At 41.6% G+C, this 19,056-nt stretch overlaps 1 protein-coding gene across 1 annotated transcript in view; it reads left to right on the plus strand.

Moving 5' to 3' along the window:
- The window catches only part of NAA60 (N-alpha-acetyltransferase 60, NatF catalytic subunit), a 961,262-nt gene that overhangs the window by 95,919 nt on the left and 846,287 nt on the right, over positions 1 to 19,056 (plus strand). Inside the window, exon 2 of the mRNA XM_044089782.1 lies at positions 10,227 to 10,356. Within this exon, the coding sequence (XP_043945717.1) occupies positions 10,227 to 10,356 (130 nt within the window). The remainder of the gene's footprint in view (positions 1 to 10,226; positions 10,357 to 19,056) is intronic.

Consider the following 19,056-nt stretch of genomic DNA (forward strand, 5'->3'; position numbering starts at 1 on the left):
CGTCTTCCACTCAAGTCTCGAAGCCTATTACTCCGACAGCAGCTTCCCTCCCTCCGATTCCAATAGTGGATCTCACTTTGGAACCAGAGTCGTCCTTGTGGCCTTCAATGCACTGGGCAACGGGCATCCCTTCTTGGGTGGGCCAGCCTTCCATGCCATGGAGAGGGCTCTTGCCTCCAGTGGCAAAGCTCATTTGTCGGAGTCTTCTCCCCCCCTCTGTGCCGCAACTGCCACAAGCTTCAACTCCCGGGCATAAGAGCCTCAGGTCTCTCCTCCTCAGGAGACCCCCTCTTTGCAGTCTTCCCCAGAACCTGCCACTGAGGAAGCACCCCACAAAGCATCGTGTAAGAGGAAACACATGGACTCCACTGAGGAGTCATTGACTGAAGGTATGGATTTTGATGATGGGGAAGCGTCCCCACGGTCACTCTCTGATGAGTTGTCCTTTGGTGACATCCTTGAGATCCTTAGACAGAGGGGTGACTGGAAGCCCTGTAATCCTTACTCTGAAGAATCCATATTCCTGCAGGATTTTCCTGCCCAGCCCCCTACCCAGCTCATCGTGCAGCACGCATGAAAGGCTCCTTATACCATGGAAGCGATACCTAAGAGGCCAGATAAAATATTATCTTCCCCCGTTGAACACCTCCCAGTAGATGTTATGATGGTGGCAGCTGCTACTAAGAAGGAGTTGGCAGAAGAGAGCCAAACTGTCCATCCACCCAACAAGGAGTCCCAGGCGACTGATAGGGAAGTGTGTGTTTGCTTCATCGACCTTCGTCGTAAGGTCTTTGAATTATTTGGCACATTTTACCAGGCTTCAGCGAGATCTTATCAACCAGCTCTCTGAAACCTTGGCAGGAGCTGTTTCTGACGAAGTCCGTGATAATGTGGCTTGTCAGATAGCCACTCTAGAGTCCATTTCCAACTCTTCCATGTGTCTTATTTCTCACGCAATGGAAGGGGCGGCTAGAGCGGCAGGCTCAGGTATTATCGCCAGACGACATGCTTGGATGCGCCTTTGTGACTTTGCGGACTCCTTTAAGGCTTCCTTCATGAATGCCCCTATAGAGGCAGCTTCTCTGTTTGGCCCTAAAGTCAAGGATACGCTGGCACATTGTGAACAAGATGGCAAGACCTTGTCTGCTGTTGGTGTCAGACACTCCACCCCTCAGCGATTCTACTTTAGAAATCAGAGGAGTGGAAAGATCTGGCACAAGAAATGACAGGGTTCTTTCCAGGATGCATGTGTTGAGTTTTCTCCTAGAGGCAGAGGTGGAAACTCCAATGGAAGACGTCCCTTTCAGGGCAGAGGAGGTCTGCAAAACCAGGGTTCCAGATATGCTTTCTCTGGCCAACCCTATCAGTGCTCCTGAAGCGTTGCCCGACTGCTCACCTCTGGAAGCGGTTGGGTATCGTTTCTCCTTGTACCCTTCTGCCTGGTAAAACATAACAACTGACTCTTGGGTACAACGGATTATATCCAGAGGCTATCACATCCCCTTCCATCTTTGCCCAGTCTCATCAAGAGTGTTATCCGACGTCCCACCCAGTCCAAGGGAAACAGCAGCACACAAAATCAAAAAGCTGCTACAAAAAAAGAGTCATCCAGATGGTCCCCCCAAACCAGATGGGATCCGGATTTTACTCAAGGTTCTTTTTAGCGCCAAAAAAAGACAGGGGACTGGAGACCAATTCTGGTTCTCAGTACACTAAACAAATTTGTAAAGACAGAGAAATTCCGGATGGGCAAGGTTCAGTCTATCCTTCCTCTTCTGGAAGGAGACAATTGGATGTGCTCTGTAGATCTTCAAGATGCGTATTACCACATAAAAATGGACAAATGCACAAGAAGATACCTCCACTTCCGTATAGGAGCCAGTCACTACCAGTTTCAAACCTTGCTCTTTTGTCTCTCTACAGCCCCCAGAGTGTTCACAAAATTCATGGCAGTGGTTATCGCTCACTTGCGACTTCAAGGATTCCAGGCATTTCCATATCTAGACGACTGGCTCCTTACCGCCCCCACCAAGCGTCTACTGGAAGAAGCCCTGCAGTGTACTCTCTTAACAGCTCGAAGCCTGGAAATCCCAATAAACTGGGAGAAATCTAACACAACCCCAACTCAGTCTTTGTAATTCATAGGGGTACTGTTGGACACGAGAAATTGCACAGCATCCCTTGCAGAACACAGACTTCAGAGAATAAGACAACAAGTTCAACCGCTGCTCTGTCACCACAAATCCCCAGCTTGATCTGTACTTCAGCTGTTGGGGTCAGTGGCAGCTTCGATTACCAATGTTCCCCTAGGCAGATTTCACATGAGACTTCTTCAATGGCTACTTCTCACTCAGTAGTACCCTCTACAACGCCCTTTGTTTTTTCAAATAAGTGTGACTCAGAGATGCAAGCAAGATTTACTCTGGTGGATGTCTTGAAATCCCCAACAATGGCTCGCCCTTTCACCACCCCATCAACCAATAGCCACAGTGACCATGGACGCCTCCCTGATGGGGTGGGGGGCTATGCCAGGGAAACCTGGTCCAAGGCACCTGGTCAGAGACAGAGGCCCTTTTGCATATCAGTGTCTTGGAACTGAGGGCGGTGCTTCTAGTATTGCAAGCATTTCGCTCCATCCTTCCGTCAGGGACTATTGCGATCCACTCAGACATGTTAGTGGTCTGGTACATCATCAAACAAGGGGGCACCAGATCTTGCCCGTTATGCCGAGAGGCCTTGAGAATATGGCAATGGGCAGTAGCTCACAACCGCTTTCTGATTGCAATGCACATTCCTGGAAACTCCAACATGATAGTGGACAAATTGAGCAGGTGCCACCTTCTACAGCCTCACGAGTGGTCCCTCAATCCTCTGATAGTGGAAAAATTTTCCACCGCTGGGGCCAGCCTTGCTGCAACCTATTTGCCTCCCCAACCAAGTACAAGTGCAGCAACTACTTTGCCCTCATCCCCCCTCAGGGATAGTCACCAAGGGACGCTCTAGTCCATGCTTGGCCCTCGGGTCTTCTTTATGCCTATCCTCCTCTTCCCCTCATCTCCCGATTTCTAAAGAAAGCACGACAGTTGAAGAGCAAAGTGATCCTCAGTGCTCCATATTGGCATTGACTAGTCTGGTTTCCCTTCCTCTGGCCTCACCTGCTAGATCAACCGTGGATCCTCAATCCATCCCCAACGTTGATCTCCCATCCACAGGGTCTGATTCACCCCAATCTGACAATCCTGAAACTGACAGCTTGGTTTCTCCACTTCCTATGATTGCCAGGTATGAAAACCTTTTGTCCCCTATGTGTAATATTCTTATTGCATCTCATAAATCGGCCAACAGACTAATTTATCTTAACAAATGGAAGAGGTTCTTTCTATGGAGAGCAGTTAAGCAAATAGAACCCTTGTCAGCCCCGGTCTTGGTGGTATTGGATTACTTATCACATCTCTGAGGTGTCTGCCTCTACTATCCATGTACATTTGGCTGCCATCTCAAATTTTCATATTGGTTTTCAAGATTCTTCACTAATGTCACACAGACTCTGTAAGACTTTTTTGAAAGGGCTTATCCACCTAAAACCTCCCTTTAGAGAACCCGTACAACCTTGGGATTTGATTTTGGTTCTGCAAGCTTTAACAGCTCCACCCTTTGAACCTGCGTCCTCTTGTGATTCAAGATATCTCTCTTGGAAAACTTTGTTTCTAATTGCAGTCACATTGGCCAGACGATTGTCAGAACTTCAGGCCTTCTGCATCAAACCTCCCTATCTTATCTTCAATAAGGAACAGGGTATCACTGAGAACCAATTCTACCTTTTTACCAAAAGTGGTGTCAGAGCGCTCTATCAACCAGTCTATTGATCTCCCATTGTTCTTTCCTAACCATTCTAACAAGGGAGAGTATTGCCTGCACTTCTTGGATGTTCATAGGCAAATACGATTTTATCTGGACAGAACAAAATCTACCCGTAAATCAGATCAACTGTTTCTGGCTTTTTCTGGACCTAGACGGGGTCATCCTGTATCAAAATTTACATTGGCTTTATAGTTGAGAAATTGTATCGCCTTTATCTACAACAAAAACAATCTCACCTTGCCTCAGAGTCAAAGCACATTCTACAAGATCTATGGCAACTTCAGCAGCTTTCCATGCTAAGGCTTCCCTCAATGATATTTGCTCAGCTGCAACTTGGGCCAAACCTCATACCTTTATTCTTCATTACAAATTAGACTTGACCTCCAGAGGTAGAGCTTCCTTTGGCTCCATGGTGGTCAGGAATGTCCTTCCATGAGGGCCACCCAGGAATACAGGTAAATGGGGATTCTGTCCCATCAGTAAGGAATGAACGAAGCTTAACAACATCAGATAAAGAAGTTATGTCTTACCATAACGTTCCATCTGTGTTGTTGAGCTTCATTCATTCATTACTTCCCACCCTCCATTCCCCTTCCGGAGGTTCTTGGTTGATCTCACGTACTCCTTTCTTGTAGGTCTGTTATGACCAGAGGTAGCCTCTACTTTTATCTATCAACTTGCAGACTCGATCTGAGGTAACACGGAGCAGAGCATTCTGGGTAGGACATTGACTCGAGAGTTTTTGTCTGGCGCGAGCTTGATATTGGCCGGCTAGGTTCTGAGAACGGAATCGATAACCCATCAGTAATGAATGAACGAAGATCAACAACACAGATGGAACGTTATGGTAAGACATAACTTATTTTTTTTGTGTTACCATGCATTTTCTAAAGATATGAAATCTGAAACTCAAATGTATGCCATTATTTAGTGAATTCAATCCTTATTAATTTGTGAGAAAACCACAAATTTTATGAGAAACAAGCCAAAAATATGAAGCAAAAATCTGGGATTCTGTGAAAATCTGGGCAGTTAAGAGGTATAGTCGGGAGGAGTTTAACCTTGCACCCACAAGCCTGGGAAGCATTACTTCCGATTCCTGGGTTTTAAGGATAACAATCAGAGTCTATACCATTCCCTTTTTGTATCCTCCAGAGAATAGATTAAAGATTTCCAGTATTCCACCCAATCGGCTGGAATCTGCAGCAACAGCAGTTTCAAAGTTGCTAGAAAAAAGAGCCATCCAACAGGTCCCCCCAGACCAGTTAGAATCTGGAGTCTATTCCAAGTTCTTTTTTGTTCTGAAAACGAAGGGGATCTCAGGCCAATATTGGACCTCAGCCACTTCAATCAGTTTGTCAAACAGACAAAGTTCCAGATAGTATTGGTACAGTCCATACAACCTCTTTTGAGGAAGGATGTTTGGATGTGCTCCAAAGATCTCCAAGGTGCCTACTACCATATAAAGATTCAAAGGCAATCCAGGAGATTTGTCTGTTTCCATATGGGAGCCCATCATAAACAATTCAAAGCACTGCCATTTAGTCTTACCACAGTTCTCAGGGTGTTCAGCAAGATTATGGCAGTGCTAGCAACTCGTGTTCTACTGCAAGGATCCAAGTCTTCCCATATCTAGATGACTGGCTCTTAACTGCTACTTCCAAGGATTTACTGCTGCAGCATCAAGCATTATTACTCAGATTGGTTAGGGATAACAATCAGTCATGCGAAAAGCCAACTGCCTCATACTAAGCAAATAGAATACATAGGATGCCATAGCTGCACAGTTTGACAAATTGCCAAACTGCCAACAACAGGAGTGCTGTCATCGACTAGTTGCTTCTCAGGTGATTCAGCTTCTGCGTTCTCAAGCAAAATCCATTCTTCATTTTTTAGGTATGATGGGCTCTACCATCACTTTACGTAAGAGACAAAGAGATATCACAAGAGAGTGTTAGGTCTTCATTCCCTCCATGCCAAAATTTGTCTTTCACAAGTATGCAGAAAGCATATAAGGTGGTGGATAACCTCCCCATCAATAACAGAAAGGAGATCCTTTTGTCCACAAATGTCCCAGGCCACAATAACCATGGGCACTATGCTTCTGGGGTGGGGGAGTGAATTTTGAGGGGAAGATATTTCAAGGTACTCGTCACCTGCAGAGGCCAAACTTCACATCAGTATCTTGTTGATGAGACTGGCTCTGCTATTGTTGCAGGCTTTTCAGGACAGTCTGCCCAAGGGTGTGATACCCATCCAAATGAACAGTATGTCAGTAGTGTGGTATATCCACAAACAACGGGAAATGAGATCATATTTACTTTATTGGAAGTCCATGCGAGTCTGACAATGGGTGATGTCTTCCCATTATTTTTTGTTAGCAACACACATTCCCAGAAGGTTGAATGTGCTGTTGGACAAATTGAGCAGGACAGTCTTATTACCGCATGAGTGATCTCTTAAACAAACAGTGATAGTAGAGGTTTTCAGCATCTAGGGCCAATCTTGCAGCAGTTATTTTGCTCACATCCCTCCACTGTGACAGTTACCAAGACATGGTCTAGTACATATTTGGCCCCCGGACCTCCTTTATGTATTCCTACTAATACCTCTCCTGACAAAACTAATACAGAAAGCCATGAGGTGCAAAACCAAGATGATCATCATTGCCCTGTTCTGGCCTCGACAGGTTTGTTTCGTGCCCTTTGACCTCATTTGCTATGCCTACGCTGGATGCTGGATCCCACTTTGGATCTTTTGAGTCACCCATTCGGGATGCCTCTACCAGATCTACAAGTCCTAAAGTTAACTACATGGTTTCTTTAGTTTTAACAATAGCCAGAGATGCCTGGCGGTCTTCTCTTATAGTTCACATAATTTCTTCTTCTCAAAAGCAATCAAGTAAAAAGGTTTATAAAAGTGAATGGAGGAGATTTTCTGTTTGGGCTTTATCAAAAAGGACTGGACCTCTTTTCTGCCCCCCCCTCCCATTGATATTGGAATTTCTTTCAGAACATTTTCACCAAAGATCTAGTTTTCCTACCATCAAAATTCAAATGGCTGCCATTTCAGATTTTCACATAGGCCATAGTGTCACTCCCATTGCTTAGAATACCTAAAAGTTTCCTCAAAAGAGCTTTTTTTCTGAGGCTGCCAGTTTGGGACCCAGTCCCCCCATGGGATGTCACAATCTTATTTCAGACATTGATTCAGAACCCCTTTTGAGTCAGCAGCATTAGCTGGCCTCAAGTACTTTTCTTGGAAAACTGCTTTCCTAATTGCTATTACATCTGCTAAACGAATTTCTGAATTACAAGTGCTCTCGTGCAATAAGATCTGCTAGAGTGTGATCTTTGCATTCCCTTACCAGATCTTGGCAGTAGGTGTCACCCTTGCTGTATTTTAAGTAACATTTGTACTAAGCATTCAGGTTAGAATAGTTTCATTAAAAAGACTTTCAACGAACATTTTTAACATATTTTTAACATGTAATTTAGAATATTTGTAAACAGTCAACATTTATAGGAGTTTTTAATGTATAAATAATATTTATATATTTATTTATTTATTTAAAAGTTTATTTATTCATATACAAAGAATCAATTATTATGGAAACAGGAAGTGATGAATTAATTATTTATTCAGTAGCTTGTAGGTTGATTTGTACGTTTAAAACAGAATGGTTTAATGATTGGTGCTTGTGGAAATTGTTTTTATATATAAATACCGTAAAGTAAAAGGTAATTTTATCTGATGAAGTCTATTTGGACGAAAACGCTGTAACTGTGAAGGCGTTCATTCTGTGGATTACCATTTTGTGGTTTGTGTGTTAATAAAATTGGAGGATCTTTTCCAGCCTGCATTCGTCCTCGCTTTCGTGTTTTTTGCTTTGCTCTCGTGCAAGCCACCTTTTCTCATTTCCTCAGAGGGTCATTGAGAGCAAATCCTACCTTTCTCCTAAAAGTGTTATTTGAGGCAAATTTGAACCAATTACTTTGGTTTGCCAGTCTTTTTTCCCAATTTCTCTAACAGAGGTGAACATATTCTTCATACCGTAGATGCTTACAGACAGATCAGATTTTACTTGCACCATACCAAAGATTTTAGAAAATCAGATCAACTTTTTGGCTCCTTTTCCAAATCAGAACTGGGAAATCATGTGTCAAAAGTTAGTTTCTAAGCGGCTTTCAAAACTGTATTTTTTTTTTTTTTGTATATAAAACGTGAGGTTTGTCTCTGCACTCGTAATCAAAAGATCATTCCAATGGAGTAATTGCTACCTCTGTAGTATTCATGTGAAAAGTCTCCACTGATTACATTTTGCAGGAGCAACTTGGTCAGTGGTTCATGATTTTATGTCTCATTGCAAGTTGGATGTGTAGACTAGAGCTCGCTCATCTTTTGATTCTACCGTTCTCAGGAATGACCTTCTTGATACCATCCAAGTCCTTTTAGGCAGCTTGGGAATCTGTCCTAAATGCTGAATCGGATGAAAATAGACATCAGATGTGAAAGTTGTGTACTTATCATAATGATAGTAATTTTTGTTGACTATAGTCTGTAGGAGTTCTTGTATACTTCTCAAGTTGTTTTTTCCCTAGGGTTAGTAAGGGTCAGCAAACTCGATCTGAGGTCATTTAGGTAGAAGGATTTGATTGTGGGTAGGGGAGGAGTCAGAGCCTCTGATCTAAAGCTCTGAGAAAGTCTTGAGGTCAGATCCAAATAAAACCAACAACCCAAATGTTGAACTGGACAAATCTGAAACAACATGGAGCTATCATTATAGTAAATGCATAATTTTCATTTACACACCCCTCTCACAAGCCATCATGCCACTATCACAAAATGTTCAAAACTGAAATTGGATAACGGTAGTAGTATCAATAGTTAAGGTTTTAAGATGGTCCTATAATGGTTTGTTAGAATTCTATGACCAAATGATTTTTTTTCCATTTTTTTCTCTGTATTGTCCATTCTTTTGTAAACTGGGTTTTATACAAAATTCTCAGCCAAGCATTTGTTTTAGTACCTTTGACCAATCAGCATCTAATAAATCATCTTAATTTAGTCTTGTAGCTGCCCACAAGCGACTTCTTTTTCCCTGTGGTTTACTTCTAATGTCACTATATAAAATCAGGTAATTACAAATCCTGAATTCTCAAGCCATATGTACATATTAACCTTAATCCACATTAAGTAGGCAGTAGCTTGTAATTGTGACTAATTTGTCATACATATACTGTTTTTGAGTCTTGGTGTGTGAAAGTGTGGTAAATATGCTTTTTTTACTGTTCTACACTACAGTGTGTTTAAAAGCTGATGTACCATGCAGAGTTTGCTAGGTTGTGGTTGAAAAGCATCTTCTGGTCAACCTTGTTACCATATGAATAATTAAAAATAAAACAAATGCTGACAAAATATAAGGACACAATTATTTCATTTGTTTATATACATTTTATTTAAGTGCGTTAGCCCTACTGAGGAAAGTTTATTTTCATAGCTGATCCACAGAAAGCTGAGAAAGAATGTAACACACTAAATTCAGTCCAGATTGCCGAACTGTACATTAATAGAAGAGCAGCTTTCTTACAAGATTTTCAGTATTTGACAATACATTATTATCTGTCAATACATAAACAGGTGTGTCGGCACATTACCCACTGGTAATGCAAAAGAACAAAAGGCTATAACAATTTTTCAATGAGTGTATGTGTAATTATGTGAGTTGGACTGAACTGTTGTATGAGAATGGATGGAAAGATCCAAGAGATTTAAGATGTATGTTTTTAGTAACATTTTAGAAACCTGAAGGTGATGTTTTTTTTTTTTATACTGGAAGAATACTTGGTTTTAAATATATTGCATAGATAAATGAGAGGATACAATTAATTACAAAAACTTTAAAATTAAGTACTCTCTAATGAATTTTAGATAACTATACTGAATACATTTGTATACAGTAGTAATGTAGTGCACTGTGCAGGTTTTTTTTAAGGATTTCAAAACTGTCCATTTTATGTTGCTTTTGGGGGACATGCTGTTCCATTATTTAGAAAATAAGGAATTAAATCAATAATTAGTTGCTTTATTGTCGTATTGTTTCTAATCATGCCAAGCCACAGAAGAAAAGTCTGCCATATATACATCTGTTTGTGTTTGTGTGCGGGTGCAAACTTGAATAAGTCATTGACTAAATGCTATCACTGGATGCACCTTGTCATGGGTGTATATTGAAAGTACACATTCATTAGTACACTGAAGTTCAAGCTGGTCTTTTGCATAAATAAGTACTTTAACATAATACTTTGTGTATGTATTTTTATTTTTTTACTGAAGTTTATATTTAATTGCATTTTCCTCCAAAGATATCCTGATTCATGGTATCGAGACATTACTTCTAACAAGAAGTTCTTCTCCTTGGCTGCTACATGCAAGGGGATTATCATGGGTATGATTGTAGCTGAAGTTAAAAGTCGAACAAAAATACACAAAGAGGTAAGAAAAAATAATGTAAATGGTTCTTTGTTATTCATTCTGTGCAACTCCTGTACATTATGACTAAGTTACAAGTATAGATGCCCATTCTTCCATCAAAGTTATGCTCTGAGCAACTAATGTAAATGACTGAAAATAAAAAAACTGACACTGTTAAATTTTATTTAGTTGACTTTCTGATTTGGTAGGTGCAAACAAGTAATTGGAATGGAGATGTAAAAGTATTGGGGTGAAGTTCATCTTAGCTAAGGTATGTATAGAATTTACTGAAGTCAAAGGCTGTTTTCACAAGAAATAACTTAACATGTTGTCAGCTAAGAGCATCACAGAATTAGAGACTTGGGGGTAAAATCCTTGTCCCTAGAGCCCCCCCCACACACACACACACAAAAAGAATGCTTGATGGTCGTAAAAATTCCATGCAGCAATTGTAAGTTAGCAGGTACAACTCTATATTCCTACAGAACTTTGAGTGCAGTAGACTGAAAGTAACATCACTAATCATATAGGTTTATGACATCACTAATCACACAGGGTCGTAGACAATTATCTGTGTAGATGTTAAGAAGATTAGCCCTACATTCCCATGGTAGTTTATAGACCTTCTATCTCACATTTGAATAACCCAGAGACAGAACATACAAGGATATGTTGGGACATTTACATGTTTCCCCTTATCCATGAGGGACAGGGATGCATTTGGGGATACCCATTTGTTTATCCAAATTATGTTTGAATTAAGTAAGAGAAGTACTTTGCTTTATATGCGGTAGAAGATTGGTTTATAGAAGCGATATTCTCTCTGATATATACATATCCTTGCAATATGTTCTAATTATTTTGCAAAACAGTTTGAGATCCTTTGAGCATAGTTTACAATACTATTGGACTTATGAATGTGTAATAGGTCAGATAGAATTAGGGTCTATTGAAGCTGTATATGCAAGGCAGAGGTTGCCTATCAGTAATCTGTGTGATACTGAGAAAAGGGATAAGGCTTTGAAATTGTCTGCATAGTTTTTATGATTTAGGCCTCCGATTTTTTAATGAGAGAATTGTGATCATTCCAGGTGGGAGCAAGTGTTTGTGCACATACAATTGAATTTTTAAGGTTTACATACAATTTTTCAGTTTCTGCTGTCAATTACCTAGATGTTACTTTGTCTAAGAACTTTATAAAGTACAAGTTTAAGTCAGAGTTATATAGAAGCCAACATATTCAAATACATTCTTGCACTATAACAGCAGTCATCCTTACCATCAAAAAAAGAGCTTATTTAAGGGATAGCTGGTAAGGATGTCTAGAATTATTTCAGATAATGACAAATTTATTTCTGAAATTTATATTATTATAGAAATGTTTATAGATTGTGATTATTCTAAGACATTATATGAGATCAAAGAGGAAATGGTTGCTAATCGACAGGTTAAATCTTATCCTATTTTAGGTAAAGGTATTTATAAAGGTCATTCTGATGAAATACACAAAGAACCCTTCGAACAGACTATGAGCATGAAATACGGTCCTTGCTCTAATGCTATTAGAAAGATAATAGTTAATAATTTGAGACTTTTTTAGTGCAGTGAGTAAACGGAAAGTTTTAAGTGGGGGACCACAGTTTACTTATAATGACCAATCTTACGGAATGCTTTGAGAGAGATGCTACAACTTTTGTATGTAAAGATTCTCTGAGAGCCTCTAAAGGCATGTTAAAATGTGGGTCCTGTGTACACTGTAAGCAGAGGTAGAAGTCTGAAGCTAAAGACCATTTCTTTTGAGTGTAATTTAAATAATTCCTATAATTGTAATTCTACTGGTGTTGTTTGTATTGCTTTTTGCCATTCATTTTATATAGGCAAAAATGAAAGTGCTCTTAAGTGCATATACAAGCATTATTATGATTTAAAAAACATAATCATAAGTGTGCATTACATAAATACACTTTGAATTTTGCAGAAAACAAAAAGTTTTTATTTTTTTATCTTAGAACAGGTTCCCTTAAACCCAAGAGGTGATGCGTGGGAAATTAACCTAGAATTTCAAGTGCTTATGTGGCAAATAAGACTCCGTGCAAGTAACCCTCCAGTGTTGAATGATATGTTGTCCCTTAATAGTGCCCTTACATGAAGAGCAGCATTGTTTATAACAATTGTAACATTTTAATGCATTGGTTTTTAATAGTGTTTTTGTTTTAGAACAAGTTATTTAAATTACTTCGATTGATGTTCTTCGTGTTTCACTGTTGCAGTCATCACATTTGGGTTATCTGCTTGCAGGTAGCCCTTAGTCAGCCTGATTATCAAAGTCTTGGGTCCTGCGTAAGTTGCTGTCTCATCTTCCATGATGTCAGGTAGTCAGGGGTATAAAGCATGCAGCCGATGCCATTACATCAGTCTTTCTTGCCCTGCAGTGCCCGAAGCAGAAGCAGTTCGCAAGTGCTGGTCGGCCGACTCCTGAAATTTTCATTTTAGAGTTTCAGATCCAAAGTCTTCAGCTAAGCTAAGTACCCCATTGGGGATCCTTTTTCTTTCTCTAAACCGATGTCAGTAAAAGTTAAGAATTATATTTCTTGTGTTAAGCAAATACCTCATAAAGATTTTCATTAAGCCCAGGCCACGATGTACATCGCTGTCAGTTTTGTGCCTTGTTCAAACCTTGTACTATTCGTCGTCGGTTTATTTGAGCATCTAAATATTTTGGTACTCTGCTCAGTTATCCAGAAATGACTTTGGTAAGCCACCCAACTACCGACATTCCGAAAAAACACAAAGATAAAGACAGAGACAGACCACATAGGTCCAAAGCTGTCGACGACGCTTCTCCTAAGCTAGTCGCCAGTTCGCTGGTACTCAGTGAGGCGCTCTCGCAGCCCCTGATACCCGCTACTTCAGATTCGCAGGTCTGTACTGAGACCCATTCGGGAGTCCGGTATGCCGCAAAGATGCTTGTTCGACTATGGAACCTGTGGATGTCTATACCTTGGATGGGTCCGAAGCCGCTGTGCAGGCACCGGCTTTTGAGGGTGTATTCAGGCCTACTGACTTGCATATTAAACCGACGCCATCTTCTTCTTCAAGGCCTAAAACTCGATCCATGCCCAGAAAACCGATGCCCAGACCACATGGTCAGGCCCCTATGCCACAGAAACAAATGATAAGAATGGCTGAAGACCTTATTACTCTAATCTTGGGAAGCCACCCTTCTCCCTCTAAGAGACCTAGGACTGATTTTCCATCTGATTCTTCTGAACAGGATTCTGAAATTTCTGTTTTCTCTGATGACCAGGATTTGCCCTTATCTACCTATGAGGATTCTGATGCAGAGGACTGCATTCCCTCTGCTTCCCCTCCAGAGGTTTTCTGTTTTGGTGAAACCTTGCATACTGTTAGGGAATATTTCTGCTGGGAAAGCCAGGATTACTCTGACTCCAAAAAGAGGCTTAGGGAATTCTTACTCCTGCCTCAACACAGGCCTTTAGCTATCCCTCCTGTACTGGACATTGTAGATGATGCCTTCTCAGAATCTAGCCTGGCCCCTGACACTTTACCTGCTGCTCCCAGAAAACCTGATAGGTATTGCAGGGTACCTGACTCTCACAAGTTCCTTTTTAAAAATCCTACTGCGGATCCTGAGACCATTTCACAGGGACCCAAGGGCATTAAGGCTACTACTGCCAAAAACCCTATCCCCTCTGATAGAGATTCCAGGGCGCTGGATAGATGGGGTAAGAAGGTATACACTTCTGCAACTTTGGCCATTAGGGCCTTAAACTGCCAGTTTCATATGTTAAAGTATCAGCAGCATATTACTGGATTGCTTAAAGAGAAAATTATGTTGATTCCTGACTGTGCTGAAAATAAAGAATTACAGGATTTAATGCATTCTGCTGAACAAGCTGGAAAACATACATTGCAATGTGGTTTTGATTCATTAGAGGCATCTTACAAGGCTGCTGTCACTGGGTCTGTACTTAGAAGGCATGCTTGGCTTAAGGAGCAATCTTTGCCAGATCATGTTAAAGCTAAATTACTGGATGCTCCCTTAAACAAGACCGCCTGTTTGGCAACAAAGCAAAAGAAGTACTTAAAAAGATGGAGGAAAAAGCTAAATCTATGCAAACTGTTAAAGATTTCCTGCAAGTACAGCCTCCCAGATTTAGTAGGCATTGGCCCTCAAAATATTGGTCCTTTCCTGCCTCTTCCAGGCCTTCTCAGTTCAAACCTAGAACCTGCAGAACACCCAGTCTTCAGTCCCAGGGTACTCACCGGCCTAAGCAGTGGTGGGCTCCCACTTCCAAAGCAGGGAGTAGTAAGACTCCACCCATGGTAAACTGTCTCAATGACCTAACTTTAAACCTTCCAAGCCCTGCTCAACTGCCTGTTCCTTTAGCGGGGAAAGATTGCCCTGCATGCAAAAAATTTGGAACTCATTATCCAGTACAAATGGGTTTTAAATATAGTTTCCCAAGGATACAGATTTCACTTCCACTCCTTACCAACCCCAAACGGTTGGCCAGACCTACCCCCAAATCAGTAGGCAGAGGCTGAAAAGCAAGATGTTCTTCATGTTTCACTGTTGCAGTCATTACATTTGGGTAATCTGCTGGCAGGTTGCCCTCAGTCGGCCTGAATAACAAAGTCTTGGGTCCTGCGTCTGTTGCGGTCTCCTCTTCCATGACGTCAGGTTGTCAGGGGTATAAAACATGCAGCCGACGCTATTTTAACCAGTCTTTCTTGCCGCGCAGTGCCAGAAGCAGAAGCAGTTCGCAAGTGCCGGTCGGCTGACTCCTGAAATTTTCGTTTTCGATTTTCAGAACCGAAGTCTTTAAACTAAAGCTAAGTACCCTGTTAGGGAAACTTTTTCTTGCTCCTTACCGATGTCAGTAAAAGTTAATAATTGCATTACTTGCGGGAAGCAAATACTTCATAAGGATTTTCATTTGTACTGTATTCCTTGCCTAGGCCCTGATCACAACGTGCCATGCTGTCGGTTTTGTGCTAAATTTAACCAACGCACTATTAAGTGTCGGTATATTTTTGCTTCTAAATATTTTGGTTCAAGATTTAACTATCCTGAAATGTCGTCGGTTAGCAATCCGACTACCGGAGTTCACAAAAAATGCAAGGAAAAAGACAGAGACAGACAGTCGAGGTCCAAAACCGACGACGAAGCTTCTCCTAAGCCAGTCGCCGGTACTCAGTGAGGCTCTTTCGCAGCCCCTGATGCCCGCTACTTTTGAGTCGCAGGCCTCTACCGAGACCCATTCAGAGTCTGGTATGCCACGAGATGCTGCAAGTGTTGAACCCGCGGATGTCTCTCCCTTGGCTGGGTCCAGAGCCGCTGAGCAGGCACCGGCTTCTGAGGGTGTTTTCAGGCCTCAACATTTGTATATTAAGCCGATGCCATCATCAAAAACAAGGCCAAAACCAACTTCTGTGTCTAAAAAACCGACTCATGAGCCACGTGTTTTGGCCCCTATGCCTAAAAAACAAATGATCAAAATGGCTGAGGATTTAATTACCCTGATCAGGGATTCCCAACCCACCCCTGCGAAGAGGCTTAGGCAAGGCACTGATTATGAATCTTCAGATCAGGTTTCCATTTCTTCTGATTCCTCTTCTGATCAGGAATTTTCTATTCCACCTTATGAGGACTCTGATGCAGAGGAATCCATCCCTTCTGTTTCTCCTCTTGAGGATTACTCTTTTGGAGAGACTTTGCATACTTTAAGGGAACATTTTCACTGGGAGAGTCAGGACTTCTCAGAGTCTAAAAAGAGGCTTAGGGATTTTCTTCTTCTTCCTCAGCATAGGCCTTTGGCAGTAACTCCTGTTTTAGACATTGTTGATGATGTGTTCTCGGAATCAAGCATGGCTCCTGATTCCCTGCCTCCGGCTCCTAGTAAGCCAGACAGATATTACAGGGTTCCTGACTCCCACAAATTTCTTTTCAAAAATCCTGCTGCTGACCCTGAAACTATTTCTCATGGTACCAAGGGTGTTAAGGCTTCTACAGCCAAAAATCCTAACCCTTCTGATAGAGATTCCAGGGCGCTGGATAGATGGGGAAAGAAGGTTTATACGTCTGCAACCTTGGCAATCAGGGCTTTAAACTGCCAGTTTCATATGCTTAAATATCAACAGCATGTTATGGGCTTACTGAAACAGAAAATTATGTTGATTTCTGATTGTGTGGAAAATAAAGAGTTACAGGATTTATTGCATTCAGCAGAACAGGTTGGAAAGCATACTTTGCAATGTGGTTTTGATTCCTTGGAGGCCTCTTGCAGGGCTGCCGTAACTGGATCTGTGATAAGAAGGCTGCCTGGCTGAAGAAGCAAAATCTGCCTGATCATGTTAAAGCTAAATTATTGGATGCCCCTTTACAGCAGGACAGTCTGTTTGGTAATAAGGCAGAAGAGGTTTTAAAGAAAATAGAAGACAAAGCTAAATCTATGCAAACTGTAAAAGATTTCTTGCAAGTGCAGCCACCCAGGTTCAGTAGACACTGGCCTACTAAGAATTGGTCCTTTCCTGTGTCCAACAGAGCAGCTCAGGGCAAACCCAGACTCTCCAAAGGCTCCAGATTTCAATCACAAGGATCTTACAGGTCAAAGCAATGGGGTGCCTCTACCTCCAAATCAGGAGGTAACAAAGCACAACCCTACAGTAAAAGTCTCAATGACTTTCCTCTGCCATCTCCAAGCACTTATCTTTTGGCAGCCCCCTTGGGGGGGAAAACTAGCACTTCATGCTCAAAATTGGCATGTAATTACCCAGGACGAGTGGGTATTAAACATAGTATCCAAGGGGTACAGATTTAATTTCCACACATTGCCAATTCCAAACAGATGGCCAGATCTGCCACCAAACCAGTGGGCAGAGGCCCAGAAACAAGTCATGTCCCTCATGGATATGGGGGCTATTCAACCAGTGTCACAAAAGGAAAAAGGACAAGGATTTTATTCAAGACTTTTCCTGGTACGCAGAAAAGACAAATCATGGTGTCTAATTCTTGACTTATCAATTCTAAATACGTTCCTGGACATTCCAAAATTCAAAATGCTGACTTTACAATAGCTACTGCCTATGCTAGGCAAGAATGCCTGGTTGGTAACTCTAGACTTAAGAGGCATACCTGCATATCCCAATAAGGGAATCTGAAGAAGATACCTCCGCTTCAAAGCAGGTTTTTTGCATTATCAATTCTCTGCACTGCCCTTTGGCTTATCTACTGCACCCAGGGTCTTTACAAAGTGCCTGGCACCAGTAATTGCATTTTGCAGACAAAGAAACATTCAAATTTATCCTTATCTGGACGATTGTCTCATTCAGGCAGAGAACAAGGACACACATCTTCAACATCTGGCATTTGTTAAAAGGCTTCTAGCATGCCTAGGATACACCATAAATGAAAAGAAATCACAACTGGTACCCTCTCAAATAATTACATTCCTGGATGCAAGCTTGAATACAACTGCCCAGATGGCTTACCTCATGCCAAACAAACAAATTCAATTGACAAAATACTTCAAACAAGTGGCAACAAAAACCCAGCTGTCTGCAATACAAATTCTGCAGGCTTTGGGGTTCATGGCATCCTGCATTCTACTAATTCCAAATGCGAGACTGCATATGAGGAAACTTCAATGTTACCTAAAAAGCTTATGGAGTCAACATTGTCACAGCTTGGAAACAATGATTCCTCTCATTCCCTGCCTGCAACAGGGGTTTCTTTGGTGGGCAGAGGCATGTCACCAAAACAAGGGACTATCATTCATTCTACCCCCTGTCACCCAAACCCTGACTACAAACTCATCAGACTATGCTTGGGGGGCATCTGGCAGGGAGATTCATTCAGGGCAAATGGAGCCCAAACCAAATGCATCTACATATCAACCATAAAGAAATGCTAGCTGATCAGAATGCTCTGACAGCCTTCAAGGACTTCCTTCATCCAGGACAACTACTGATAAAGACGGACAACACCACAGTTATGTGGTACATAAACAAGCAGGGGGTACCCACTTCTACCCCCTTTGCAGACTAGCCATGGCCTTGTGGAACATAGCCTTGACTTAACAAATACATCTTGAAGCTCAATTCCTGCTAGGAAAGCAAAAAATACTCTGGCAGACGACCTAAGCAGAAATCTTATGGACCCGCATGGATGGAAACTGGATTCACAAAACTTCAGCATGTTAACACAAACATTGGGGAGCCCAGACATAAATCTGTTTGCCTCTCCCCAAAACTATCAGTTGGACAAATTCTGCACAAGAACTCATCACAAAAAAGCATGGAAAGTGGATGCTCTATCCTTCAGCTGGAAAAATCTATCACTCTGTGCCTTTCCCCCTCTGCCTCTACTCTCCATGGTCTTACTAAAAGTCAGACACGAAAAAACCAAAATGATTCTAATTGCTCCGGACTAGCCTCACCAACACTGGTACCCACTTCTAAGAAATATGTCACACCTTCCTCCGTGGTACTTGCCTCACCTATTGTCTGAGTAGAACTATCAAATTCTGCACCCTCAGCTCCAAACTCTGAATCTTGCATCTTGGCTAATCAACTAATTTCACCAACCACATCTCTCAGTAAACCTGTGATGGATGTCATTTTGGAGGCCAGAAGGCTTAGTACTAGAAAATCGTATGCTGATAAATGGAAGAGATTCTGTGCTTGGAACCAAGCACA

The sequence above is a fragment of the Protopterus annectens genome, chromosome 12.part0 (genome assembly GCF_019279795.1).
Source record: "Protopterus annectens isolate FY-2018-M chromosome 12.part0, PAN1.0, whole genome shotgun sequence".
Taxonomy (NCBI): domain Eukaryota; kingdom Metazoa; phylum Chordata; order Ceratodontiformes; family Protopteridae; genus Protopterus; species Protopterus annectens.